The sequence below is a fragment of the Aspergillus puulaauensis genome, chromosome 5 (genome assembly GCF_016861865.1).
Source record: "Aspergillus puulaauensis MK2 DNA, chromosome 5, nearly complete sequence".
NCBI lineage: Eukaryota > Fungi > Ascomycota > Eurotiomycetes > Eurotiales > Aspergillaceae > Aspergillus > Aspergillus puulaauensis.
Window position 1 is genome coordinate 385,957 of NC_054861.1, and position 12,981 is coordinate 398,937.

The 12,981-nt window shown below is 52.6% G+C and overlaps 6 protein-coding genes across 6 annotated transcripts; 3 read left to right on the forward strand and 3 right to left on the reverse strand.

Annotated features, from left to right (window-relative positions):
* Positions 1 to 731: 731 nt before the first annotated feature.
* On the reverse strand, positions 732 to 1,730 carry APUU_50173A (uncharacterized protein; the record flags this gene model as incomplete). The annotated part of the gene is made up of 2 exons (XM_041705141.1): positions 732 to 1,371; positions 1,432 to 1,730. 2 exons carry the CDS (start codon positions 1,728 to 1,730, stop codon positions 732 to 734), a joined length of 939 nt encoding a protein of 312 aa, XP_041557656.1.
* Positions 1,731 to 3,131: 1,401 nt separating this feature from the next.
* Positions 3,132 to 4,610, forward strand: APUU_50174S (uncharacterized protein; the record flags this gene model as incomplete). The annotated part of the gene is made up of 1 exon (XM_041705142.1): positions 3,132 to 4,610. One exon carries the CDS (start codon positions 3,132 to 3,134, stop codon positions 4,608 to 4,610), a length of 1,479 nt encoding a protein of 492 aa, XP_041557657.1.
* A 622-nt stretch (positions 4,611 to 5,232) lies between these two features.
* On the forward strand, positions 5,233 to 6,759 carry APUU_50175S (uncharacterized protein; the record flags this gene model as incomplete). The annotated part of the gene is made up of 1 exon (XM_041705143.1): positions 5,233 to 6,759. One exon carries the CDS (start codon positions 5,233 to 5,235, stop codon positions 6,757 to 6,759), a length of 1,527 nt encoding a protein of 508 aa, XP_041557658.1.
* Positions 6,760 to 7,117: 358 nt separating this feature from the next.
* On the reverse strand, positions 7,118 to 8,433 carry APUU_50176A (uncharacterized protein; the record flags this gene model as incomplete). The annotated part of the gene is made up of 3 exons (XM_041705144.1): positions 7,118 to 7,262; positions 7,309 to 7,692; positions 7,742 to 8,433. 3 exons carry the CDS (start codon positions 8,431 to 8,433, stop codon positions 7,118 to 7,120), a joined length of 1,221 nt encoding a protein of 406 aa, XP_041557659.1.
* Positions 8,434 to 8,630: 197 nt separating this feature from the next.
* Positions 8,631 to 10,967, reverse strand: APUU_50177A (uncharacterized protein; the record flags this gene model as incomplete). Its single annotated transcript, XM_041705145.1, has 6 exons — positions 8,631 to 9,809; positions 9,856 to 10,002; positions 10,050 to 10,259; positions 10,304 to 10,785; positions 10,830 to 10,845; positions 10,890 to 10,967. The coding sequence occupies 6 exons, from the start codon at positions 10,965 to 10,967 to the stop codon at positions 8,631 to 8,633; spliced, it is 2,112 nt and encodes a 703-aa protein (XP_041557660.1).
* A 248-nt stretch (positions 10,968 to 11,215) lies between these two features.
* On the forward strand, positions 11,216 to 12,802 carry APUU_50178S (uncharacterized protein; the record flags this gene model as incomplete). Its single annotated transcript, XM_041705146.1, has 3 exons — positions 11,216 to 11,395; positions 11,438 to 11,539; positions 11,609 to 12,802. The coding sequence occupies 3 exons, from the start codon at positions 11,216 to 11,218 to the stop codon at positions 12,800 to 12,802; spliced, it is 1,476 nt and encodes a 491-aa protein (XP_041557661.1).
* Between the last annotated feature and the right edge of the window lie 179 nt (positions 12,803 to 12,981).

Sequence of the window (12,981 nt, forward strand, 5' to 3'; positions counted from 1 at the left end):
TTGGATACTGTAGGATAGCCATTCCTGACTACGCAGGAGAATCCGTACCAAACAAAAGATATAAGCCCTACTTAGATTCTGAATCTTCGCCATTGTCCACTGTATCATGAAGCCTACTGTGACCGTCCCCAACAAGGGTCGACTGCAGATACTTGGGAAGGAGATAAATGGAAAGTATTAAGAAGATATGGGCCATTGGAGTTTGGTTTCGGTATCCAGGCGAAGGAGCAGCCTCTGGCGCCGAAGGTTCATGACTGATTCATTAGGCAGCGGACAGGAGATGCCTATGCCTGCGAACCATGCTCGCTTGATTCGGAGCCGGAAAGCCTGTTCAACTGGTCTTACTCATGGGGGATTCTGAGAATAATGAGTGGAAATAATAATGGAATTAATTTTTACCCTCACCTGAGCGGTCAGCCTCGATTGTGCATCACTTGGAAGCAAACAAGCATGGACTTCTAATTAGCAAAACAGGTTCTATCAGCGCTGAGAATAATGTGTAGAATGAAATCTAAGTAGGTCATCAAAATGCGCCACTCTGACAGGATAGGCGCTGAACTGATCGCTGCGTGAAAACAAGAGGAAGGGCATTAAACATGAGGTGTAGTAAATCCGACCCGCGAACAGCAAAACATATAGCAATATTTGGTATCCTGGCGCTGAAAGATGTGTAATACATATAAATGTGACATTATTAAATTCGAAAAAAAAAGGAGGAAACGGTCTCTCGGTCAACCGGCTAGTTCGAACCTTGTGCCGGCGTACCTACTCGGCTTGGAACCGGGATCCTCCATTTCTGGAATATACCCTCGCGGGGAGGCGAAGCCTGGTAGCTCACTGACGGAGCGACGATACGGCGGTGCGGACAGCTCTGGCATATAAGGGTTGTGTTCGGTGGCAACCCGGGCATTGCTTTTCTTTTGTCGTGACTTGTAGAACCACAACGATAGGAGGATGATTATAATGACAGCTGCGCCACCAACGCCGATGCCAATTCCTGCCTTTGCTCCGGTTGATAATGATGATGAAGATTCCGTGGCTGCTGGGGCATCTGGAGTAGCGGTGGCTGATTTGGGACCATCGCTGGACACTGTCTCGATGGAACCGGAATCGGGTCTGGAGGTAGATGTTGGTGTTGGAGAGCTCGTAACGAAGAGCGAGAGATCGCTCTCCGCGAATGCTATCGTCATTGGCTGTGCCCACATGGTAACCGGTCCTTTAACTGCACTTGTCGTCGTGTCGGTAACCGCTGTGCGGGCCAGTACAGTCGTTGCCGGGCTGCTAGCAGGATAGGTGCTAGTGCACCCGGCGAACACCATTGTGCTGTCGTACCCATTTGGAGTCGTGAGGATCGTGTAGTAGGCAAAATTTCTGAACGCAAGATTCGTTAGTAAATATGGTCATGACAGATGTTTGAGGTGAGAGACCCACGAAGGACAGCACACGGCAGTTGTTGTTGACCCGTCGAAATTCAACCCTGCAGAGGTATACCCTTCGGCACAGTATCCTGGGCTATAGATTTGGTGTCCTTCGACTCGACCCATGTTCCTAAATCCAGAGGGGAAGCAGTCGTTGTTTCCAGTCGTCACGGCATTTTGCATGAGAAGGCCTCCTTTGGCACTGTTATAGTAGGCAGGCTCGAAAGTCCAGCTCTTCGAGCATTCGTCCGGAGGCGTAAAGACCTCACTCATAGACAATTCCCCATCATTAGGCAGATTTTTAACAACCATTTTGGGGCCTCAAGGTTCCGCGGAGCCTCACAACTGGCAGGAGGACGGTATCTTTTGGAGAAATAGGGTTGCAGTGAAGGGACGAAGAGATTGCCGAAACATGGAACCTAACCGCGGGGTGGGACAGTTTTGATTTTAACCCGATTGCACCATGGCCGGGCTTGGGAATAGGCGGTTACAGAACAGGTCCATCTGGGTGCGGCGCTGCTAAGGTGCATTTCTAGTGCCAGGCCTGGGTAGTCCTTTGTTGTGTCTAACAGCCGCTGTACCAATCATGGTAGGGGTTATTGCCGCTGGCTGTGATAGCGCGTCCCTAATTTAACCAGAAAAAAGCAATAATAGGACGCTTAACAGGAGCCAGCACTAATTGCGAAATTGCTGGCAGCTGGGGTTTTCTCCTGAGCTGGCAAGAGGTCAATGTGTTGACTTGGCAGCTCCCAGTTTGCCGGAACCGACCCATTTCGCAGGCCTTCATAATCTTGTGCCTTTAGATACGTCTCTCCGTCTTGGTCGGTTAACCTCCCTGTAGCTGACTTCTTGTCCAAGAGTGTGGAGATTGTCAGAACCAGGTGGAGCTCATGTAGGGAGGTAGGCCAGGCTAGGCCAAGCACGTATGCTGGCTTTTGCCAGAGGGTACGGAACTACGGATACTATGCGGTTCGTTTTAAAGGCCTCGGGGAGTCAGATAAGGCCTTCAAGCAGCCGAGGGAGCATTGTACGGAGTATACCATATGGGAAAAATAGGCTTGATAGTGAGAACTTCTAGGGCTAAGTCCGGCGCCTAACTATAGCTTCCTATCCTACCATTTTGCTACCACCTCTCTGCTACGCACACCGGATAGGCACATGGATTTCTACTGTTACCACGGCCGCTGTGAGTACTGACCCGGGCTTGCTGTGCTGGCGAGGTCATTGTCTCTGGCGCGGAGCCGCTTTTCTAGACCGTGACCCGCTTTTGTTCGCGATCCAGCATCCTCAGGAACAAGCGCCTGTTCCTGATTTTCGCCCCTCTGATATGGACGGGTAATTGGGTTCAAACCCTTTTTTTTTCGAGGTCCTACTTGCTCCTGACAGCTGGCCAGCAAGTTCGTTGGTTGACAGGCGGACAGAGATGGATGGGGAAACGATCCCACGCACGCGCTCCACCCTGGCGCCTACAGGGCCAATGCGGCACAGCGTTTCAACGTTTTTGGAAACAGACAGTCGCTGATCAGTCCATGTGCAAATTGGTACTTTCGATATCACGCGCTAAGCTGGACTAGCGGACAACGCACCCTGCAGCAAACGAATCGTGCTTCCCCTTGGCACCCCGATTGCGAGCCGTCCTCGCGAGCCTCGAAGATGCGTGAAAGCTGCCCCGAAACTTGACTCTTACGATGATTTAACCACCGTTTCCTCAGGATGGGTGCGTATAAACTCGCCTCTCCGCGCCGGGCTATACTCGCCCCTGTCGCTGTTATAGTCGTCATACTGATATTTCTCACGTCCAACGCATATCGCCCATTATCCGAAGAGAATGGCGTCCCCGAGCCGGCGCCTGCGGGCATGCAGACTGAGATACCAGAAGATGATGCACCGCAAAGCTTGGATTCTTTGAGCTTCCCAGCCGACTACTCCCCGGCTTCTGACGAGCCTTCCTTTTGTGCCGAACGTTTCGAAGTCCCATATCTTGAGAATCTTCGAGATTCTGCGACTCGCTATTGCACAGAACAGTCAGGTTCGCAGTTGACCTGCTTCCATAGTAAGACGGCTGGCAGCCGGACGGATACCTTCTGTCTCGGGCAGAATGCGATATTCGATACAGCCTCTCGCAAGTTCATGCTGCAGTGTGAGCTCGGCGAGCCCAGCCCCTCTAAATCGTCCTTTCGCGCCCCGGAGTTCAATCAATTCCCAAGTTACTGGTACGAAACTGGGCCGAGGGTGATTTTTAATGACTGGGTAGAGATGTCTGCGGAAGCCTTACCAACGGCGGCACCACAGCCTCGCGCCTTCACGATTCTAGTCAAACGAGAGATGCACCATAATTTCTGGCATTCGTTGATGGAAATATTCTCCATGGCAATGTCCATTGACGTATTGCGAATAACCTCTCAACCCGACAGCAGCCGCAGCGGCCCAGGGAAGCGACCACTGCTTTCAGACGCAGAGATGGAAAACATACAGGTCGTTCTCTTGGACGATCTCGAGGACGGAGCTTTCATTGATCTGTGGCCTTTGCTGAGCAGCAAGCCTGTGGTCAGAGCACAAGACCTGCCGGAAGACAGTGCTTTGCAGAACATTGTGGTACCGCTGCCCGGTGGTAGCAACCCATTTTGGCAGGGCGACTGGACTATTCATGGCTGTGAAGACTCGGCTCTCCTGCGCACATTTTCGCGTCGAGTGTTGAGTTTCTACGGACTTCCTAGCACCAAACCACGCCAGGATTCCCAGATCATGTTGACGTTCATCAACCGTACCAATAAAAGGCGACTTGTGAACAGTGACGAATTTCTGGCTGAGCTCGAATCGAAATACCCCCATGTGACTGTACACAGTTACGACTTTGCTGCCCTCACGATGAAGAGGCAGCTAGAGATCGTCCAGGACACCGATATCCTGGTAGGAGTACATGGCGCTGGTCTAACCCACGGGTTCTTCCTTCACCCACGGTCAGCCATGGTTGAAATCTTGCCGCCGAAGTTGAACCACAAGGGATTCCGCAATGTTGCCTCGCTGATGAACCTCGGCCACTACAGTGCGCATGCCGACGACGCTCCTAGAGGTAACGGAAACTGGCAAGACGAGGATATCTCTATGGACAAGGAACGATTTATGGCCCTGATAGATGCGGCAATCAAATCTATGTATGGCAAGGGTAAATGGGATTACGACATTGTTTAGACTAATACTCGAATATACCAAGGGGGCTGGCCCTCTTTTTCCAACTATACATATTTTCAAAGCGGCCTTGAAACCAATACCGGGATTCTATCTTGTCTTCCGCGATGGTCTTTCCGGTCGCATTCCGATCGACAATCTGCTTGCCGTTTGGAATGCTATTTCTGTCGCCAATCATAACCGCCCGAGGGCTTGACCCGTCGGCCGACCCGCTTCAGCGGCTAGCGTTTCGGTTCCATTGGCCGAAACAGCTACAAGGGTGCGGCTTGGCGCGTGATAAACGTGGGTCTTTCCGCTGATCTTGCCCCATAAGATCATCCGTGTCTCGTGCCGACGCGCTTTTCAACGACGTGCTGAGAAAGGTGACGCTCCCAATAGTTGTTGATTGGGAGGGGATCGCATCAAATCGCACGATTGCTGACAGGCGACATCGAACTATGAACTCCACTAGCGCGGTACGCAGTGGTGGCCTGAAACTGCTATAAATTATGGGGTGTATGTATCCTACACCACCGGCTGCACTTATTTGAAACGCCGAAGCGTCCCGCCACAATGGAACTTGCGCAGGTGTCCATAGTATGGCAACAGCTCGTCGAGTCGGATCCTGCAATCCCTGGAGAAAAAAATGACCACTGGTAGTCTCCTTAGCCCGTGGCAGCATCTGCTCAGGATCGGTGCTTCTGTGGCTGGCGTCTTTTTCGCTTTCGTTTTGTTCAATGCTTACCATCTTCACCTTGCTTCTCAGCACCAGTTGCTCCCGGAGGGCACTATCAATTTCCATCATCAGCAGGGAATTCCGGACCCCCAATCAAATTTCCCTGTGAAGAATGCCTCGCCGGCTGTTTTCAATATCCCACCGGCCTACGCAGGGGTTGAGAAACCTCCGCCATCCTGCGATGACCGGTTCGGTGACTCGTATCTTCGACAACTTCGCCACTCTGCCACAGAGTACTGTACTCCAGAGTCTCAGAGCGGATTGACTTGCTTTCATAGCAAAACCGCCGCGGGTCGCACCGACTCGTTCTGTCTCGCTCGAGGAGCCCATTTCAACCAAGTTGACAGGAAATTCACACTGGGCTGCAGCCTACGGGATCTTGGTGGACTGGTCGTCCCCAGATACGACGAGCTCACCAATTACTGGTATGACACAGGGCCTGGAATCGTCCTGCAGGAAACAGTTGTGATCGACGAAGGCAACTCGTCGCTCAGAGTACCTGATACTGTGCCAAACTATACCCTGCTTGCCAAGCGCGAAGGCTCTGAAAATATATGGCATTCTTTAATGGAGATATTCTCCATGACCTTAACATTGGATGTCCTCCGGATGGCGCAGCACCCAGATAAACCAACGCCTTTGTTCACTCACGCAGATATTGCAAATACTCAAGTCCTCCTGCTTGACGAAATGGCCGACGGGCCCTATCTGGATCTCTGGTCCCTATTTGCCCCCAAACCCCTCCTCCGCATCAACAACCGCACACTCCCACGGCTGACTACCTCCTTCGAGAACCTAATCGTGCCCCTCAGCGGTGGCGGAAACCCACTCTGGCAGGGTGACTGGGAAATCCACACCTGCGTCGAGTCCTCACTCCTCCGCACCTTCTCCCGCCGCGTCCTCAACCACTATCATCTCGACTCAGATGCCCAGCGCAACCAACCAGCAGATATAACCGTGACGTTCATCAACAGGACAACCACGCGCCATCTCGTCAACGCGGCGGAATACCTCACCCACCTCGAATCCAAACTCCCCCATACCAGGGTCAAATCAGTAGACTTCGCGTCCATTCCATTTGCCGAGCAACTTGCCGTAGCCCAGCAAACAGACGTGCTCGTTGGCGTTCACGGTGCGGGCCTCACACACGGGATATTCCTCCCCCCTCATTCAGCAGTGGTTGAGATCCTGCCCCCGGGCCTAAATCATAAAGGGTTCCGGAATGTCGCGGCGCTGCTTGGTCATTCTTATTTCAGTGCGTATGCGACGGAGTCTATACGACCGGCCCGCTCGTCCGAGGATGAGGTGCTAGGTACGCAGGAGGAGCGTGACTGGCATAGAGAAGATGTCTTCATTGAGCAGGATGTATTTATGGATTTGATGGATTTGGCTGTAAAGGCTATTTATAATAGGGGCTCTCGGATCTATGATGTATAGTAATAACTGGAGCGTCTATATATAATCCTGGGGGAGTGCGGCGGATAGAGAAGCAGAGGTAAACGAGGCTCCATAGAAGAGCCATGCAGATCGTAGCGAATATTAACTGACTGTGCCAAGATCAGATCCCATTCAAGTTTCCCTGCTACAAACTCGATATCACTCTAAAGAAACGACGGCCCCGACGGAATTGGGGCAAAACAGTGGCCTCGCATATAGAATTGGCGCATACATTGACCGATATTTTAAAGGGCTTGGAATGTTTTTATCATAACCCAATTCTACTGTAAAACATTACCAATTTTTCTTGCTTATATATTATGTTCCCTACTAACTATTTGACCGCTGCACTAGCATTTCACCTGGGAATTTCATCCCTCGGAACAATACGCAGCGGACAACTGGTAATCCCCATCTCCGGCATCCCAGCATACTCAAGCGGTCCATTTACTTCAAAGTCCGCCGAATTCCGCAAAATCACAGCAAGACCAATTTGCAGTGCCCTACTGGCGTTAGCCTCGCCGTTCCATAGGAGAAATTGCAACTTACATCCGTGCCAGCGGCATCCCAGCACATCGATGCCTTCCCCGCCCAAAGCCTAAATGGGAGGTAATATTCGGCCGATTGAGAATAAATTCATCAGGGTCAGTAAAGGCCTCAGGATCCCGATTGGCCGCCGCATATGTCATTGTTATTGGTGTTTTCGCCGGGATCGTTCGCCCGTGGAGCTGTATATCCCTGGATGGCGTCCGACAGAAGCCGCGATATGGTACGTAGAGCCGAACGAACTCTTCCACTGCAGCGGGGATGAGGGATGGATTTCCTCGTAACTCAGCCTGTAAGGCCTTATCCTTTGAGAGATGGTTGCATATAGCCCCAAAGAGAAGAGGAGGCGCAACCATCCCGACGACGAGTGATTGCCGCAATGCACCACTATAAGCATCAGTATCGCACCACACATAAAGAATGGCAGTGAACATACATCAAAAGCTCATCATCCAACGCCATCCCAGAGCCATCCTTTTCCAACAACAACGAACTCGCCGGATCCTGCTCCGGATCCCTCGGATGAACCCGTCTATCAGCGAACAGCCTCCGCGCAATGCCATACAACTTCTCCGACTGCGCAGAGGTCTCCTTCGGATCCTGTCGTCGCCACGCATTCACCCAAGCCGCCGCAGTGCCCGCTAGTAGAGGCGCCGTCTCATCTTCCAGATTCAGCCACGCGGTCTCAACCCACGCGGCAAACATTGCGCTGAACTCCCCGCAGATATCCCCGCCGCCCCTTGCCACGAGTTTGGCAAACTCGCGCTCCGCATGCTCTTTCAAGACCGGCTCAAGCCGTTTCAGCCGTTTCGGGCGCAGCGTGCGATCTAATGCAGTTCGGTATGGCGTGTGCGCCGGCGGATCGGTGTTAAGCGGTGGCCGTCGAATACCGCGGGGATCACTGGGGATGACGGCCTTGACGGAGGAGATGAATGTCTCTGTATCTGATGCTGCGGTTTTGACGTCCTCGTAGCGGGTGAGGAGGTAGAAGCCGCCGTTCTCGGTTGTGTGTGCGACGGGGCATTGGGATCGTAGGGACGCGAATTGCGCGTAGATCTTGGATGGGGTGTTGTCTTTTATTAGAGTGAAGTCGTTGCCTTGCGGTTCGAGATGGGTTTCTGTTGACATCTTGGCTGGCTGTTTATGGTATCTCACCGTCGGCAGTTGGGAACGGTAGAATTATATCTGGGCATTTTATACAGACCTGGACTCAATATCGATAGTGGGGACATAAGAATGGGGAATGGGGACACAACACCAGCGACGAGTCATGGCGGGGACACAATAACCACGATAGTATAATGTAAATCCTCCAATATTGTTACTTACAACTCGCACCGCTCAATATAAGCACTGACAACCTCCTCCATCTCCACCGCAACCCCCCACTGCAGCGACAGCCCCCTAAGCAGCGTCCTTATGGCCGTTAAATCATACGACAAGTCACGAACAACATACTTCTCCCTCGGCATGCCAGCACCATCAAACGTCCCAGCAATGAAATCCATCGTCTGTACACCACAATCTCCTACCTCAGCATTCTCATAATTCCCCCTATCCAGCGCCATCAACGCCCCATCCCAATCCACCACCGCCGGAACAACAACCTTGCCCACCCCAGCCAGTATAAAAGACGTATAAGTCGCCGCAGCCGCAAACACCGCCCCGGGGATATTCACATCAAACGCGAGTCCCAGGGGCAACTGCGCCGCGATCGCCTGCATGTTCACCGCATGCAGCAGCGTCGCTCGACCAGACGTACTCTGCGCCCACCGTGCCGGATTAATGAGTGATTCCTCGCGCTGGCTTCCGCCGAATATACCCTGCTTTATCCCGAAGAGGTGGCACATTCGTCTTGTTCCACGCGCTGTGCTTGCAGCTGTGTCGAGGCAGATGGAGTGCCACTGGAGTAAGGCTGTTAGACGATCTGTTGGGGTGAGGGCTTTACTAGCGAGGATATTCTGGCGCAGCTGGCTCAGGACGAGCAGGAGATCACGACGCGATGGCATACCGACCGGTGGGGGATTCGTCCGGTTTGCCTCTGAGACAAGACACCGGATTCCTTCTAGGATGACTTTGTGGTGGAATAAGGAGATGTCGTACCTAGCTCCCTCTTCTTTCCGGTCGAAGAGTTGATGGTATACATCGCAGAACCGCACTGTCGTCGATGGTTGTCTTTTCATATGAATAAGCCACTCATCTGCAGTCCCAGCTGCAAACACCGCATCGCAACTAGGCAATAAGAGTGGATTCGCCGTATGTCGCGCAAAGGTCGGATTCCCGCTAAACTGCGAGACGCCGCCGTCGACAATATATAGACCGAGGAGGGTGCGCAGCATAGTCTCGTGTGCGATCCAGCGGCGCCAGACATCCTGTTTCGCAGCACTGCTCTCCGTGTCGGCAGGGAGGTGGACGTTGTAGGTCGCGTCGTACATCCCGCAGTGGCTTGCCCAGTGGATGCCGATGCCGTGGAAGACTTGGCTTGTTGTGCGGAATGTGCGGTTCTGTAAATATCCTTAGTATGACTATTTGAGAGGGAGATGGGTGTACCTTGGATAGGGCGGCGTAGATCTGGCTCAGGAGTACGGTCTGGACTAGTTCCACGCCCGTACAAGAATCAGATGGTCGGCGGCGTGTAATCATCGTATGCCATGATGTTGCTACAGCAGTGTGTGCGAGGCGCCATAGCACGTTCGCCTAATTGACATTGTCAGCAGTGCTGCAGCAGTAGAGAGGGGACGGACCTTGTCAATCGCGTCTTGACTACCAAGAAACAGTGCGCCCAGTGCAATCGCATTAAGTAGCAGTGGAGGGGCACAATCTCTGAAAACGAATGTCGGACGGTGGAAGATGGGAAACATGGGGACGATGTTCTCGAAGAACATATGGAGGCTGCCGTCGAGGAAGCGCGAGGTGAGGCCGGTGAGGGACGCTGGCGCTGTGACTGTCGAGAGCTGCTACTGTTAGGGCATGGTTATAGTAGAAAGTGTACTCTTACCGTATCACTTAACAAGCTGTTGAGAGACTGGATTGCCTGCCGTCCATCGTCTGCGATCGTGCTGTTCCCTGGAGAGTCGTAGCCGGTACTTATTAAATCCCCTGGTACATCGAGGATTCCAACTGTCGACGGGGCCAATGCAAGAGGCTGCTGCCAGAGTGTCGGGTCAATTGACATGATATTGTGCAGCAGCTCCTCTGAATCAGGCCACAGGAGTCCAGAGGCTAGATCATCTGTCATGGGGCGAACTTCCATGGGCGCCTCATACAGCGGTATACATCCCGAGAGCTGTGCTGTAGATTCATGGTCTGATATTGGAGTCCAGCCGGGTGCAGGCAGACTCTGCGGTGTAATCTGAGGGCCAGGACTGTCCGTTAATTCAGAAGCCCGACTGGAATGAACCCGAAGATGGCGGTTCAGCACATCCTGGCGAGAGAAACATCTTGCACAGACAGAGCACGAGAATGGCTTTGAACCAGTATCTATATAATCAGCGTACTTCAAATACCATAACTGACGAACATACGAATTCGCTCGTGTCGCTGGCGCAGTTAGCAATGTTAATTCTACAGGAAGTGATACATACCTGAAGGTGCTCGCGCTTGGTATAGCGCTTAGGGCAGAAGCCACACTGCAGGTTGAGCTTCTTGCGCTGCCGAGTCATGGCGAATGGAGAACACCTCGAATAAAGAAATGGAGAACAGAGCTAAGTAACGAATGGAGAACGGAACTGAGTAACGAAGAGAACGGGGATGTGTCTCCATTTATGTTCCCCACGCTGGGCCCCGCAGATTATGAGACCCCGGATTGTGGGGAGCGACGCTATTCCCGTTGCATATCAGGATTCACGCTTTTAAGGAGTCGTCCCTCCATGCGAAACTCGAATAGACTGACTCTCAATATTCTAACAAGATGGAGGTCACTCCAGCCCAGGATAAGCCTTCCCTGGCGGAGCTGGAGGATGTCAAAAGGGTCGTGGCAACAGAGGTCTCGCATTATGAACCAGCATCAGAGGAGGAAAAGGCGCTTGATCGCAGAGTCAATCTCAAAATCGACTTTACCCTGCTGCTCATCCTGGCAATTGGGTTCATTGTGCGTTTCTCCCCCTCGTATGTCCATATCTAACAACGACAGCTGCTTGGAATCGACAAGACCAATGTCGGATTCGTCGCCACAAGCACCTTCATCGAGGACGCCAACCTCCATCCAAACGACATTCCCAACTCTCTATCACTGGTAAGTAGTCTATACTCTGTTTACAGCTATACTGACCATCAGTTCTCCGCCACATACGTACCCCTACAGCCCATCTCCTCCATGATCGGCCGCTACATCGGCCCCAAATGGTGGGTATGCACGCTCATGCTTGTCTGGGGGAGTATCTGCATCGCGCACATCGGGGTGAACAGCACACCAACTTTCCTCGCATTGCGGCTCCTCCTCGGCGTCGGCGAAGCAGGCTTCACCCCAACCGCATACTACTACATGTCCCTCTTCTATCCCAAATTCTCACTCGGATTCCGCATGGGTCTGTTCTCAGGGATGTACTCTGTAGCTGGGGCCTTCGCCGGACTCCTTGCATACGGTCTTCTCCACCTTGACTCGGGGATACTGCACGGCTGGCAGACTGTATTTCTGTTTGAGGGTGCATTGACGGTCTTCGTAGCTATTATTGGACTTGTCGTTTTGCCCATGTCACCAGGGACAGCATGGTTCCTCACCCCTGCAGAACGGGAACACGCCGCAAAGCGCATGATGCAGGATGATGTACACGCAGGAGACACAGCGGAGCACGAAACCAACATTACACTGCGTGATGTAAAAGACGTCCTAACAGACTGGAAGAAGCTTCTCATCGTCGTATTCAACATCCTCAGCGTCCTCCCCGTAACCGCATTCACCACCTTCCTGCCCCTGATCGTCGAAGGGATGGGATACGAAGGCGTCAAGGCAACACTAATGGCCGTCCCCCCGTTCGTCGTCGGCACAGTCGGGCTGATTATAATCGTGTACTCATCCGACCATCTCAAAGAACGCAGTCTACACACCGTCTTCGGCATGGCACTCGGCCTAGTCGGGTGTCTGGTCATGGCGACGTCAGGGAACGAGAAACTCCGCTATGGCTTCGCACATGTTTGTCTGGCTGGTGTATTTGCCGGCGGTCCGCTTGTTGCTGTATGGCTTGCTTCGAATACACCGGGGAAGGCGGCGCGGTCGATTATCCTGGGTATCAACGGGTGGAGTAACCTGGCTGGGGTGATTGCGGGGCAGCTGTTCAAGTCGAGTCATGCTCCGACTTATAGGTATCCTCTTATTGTGACGATGATACTTATTGCGGTTGGGATGGTGGGGTTCTGTGCGATGAGAGGCTTGTATATGTGGGAGAATCGCCGGCGGAGGAGGGTTATTCTGTCTTGGGATGAGAGGGAGTATGCAGAGGAGCAGGGCAGGGTGGATAGACGGGGGGATCAGAAGGTTACGTGGGTTTATGCTTATTAACTCCCTTATGCACCTATTCAATTTGTTACAGCTGTTTGCGAGTTTAGGAGCTGGCCATGGTCTGTAAGGTACTCCTGGTCTACGACCCTATATACATATACGCCTTGTCCCAAACTCTGCCGTTTCTCTACTCGACACTTTCTTTTCTGCCTCTTCCCAAACCTAAGTGTAGGACGGTC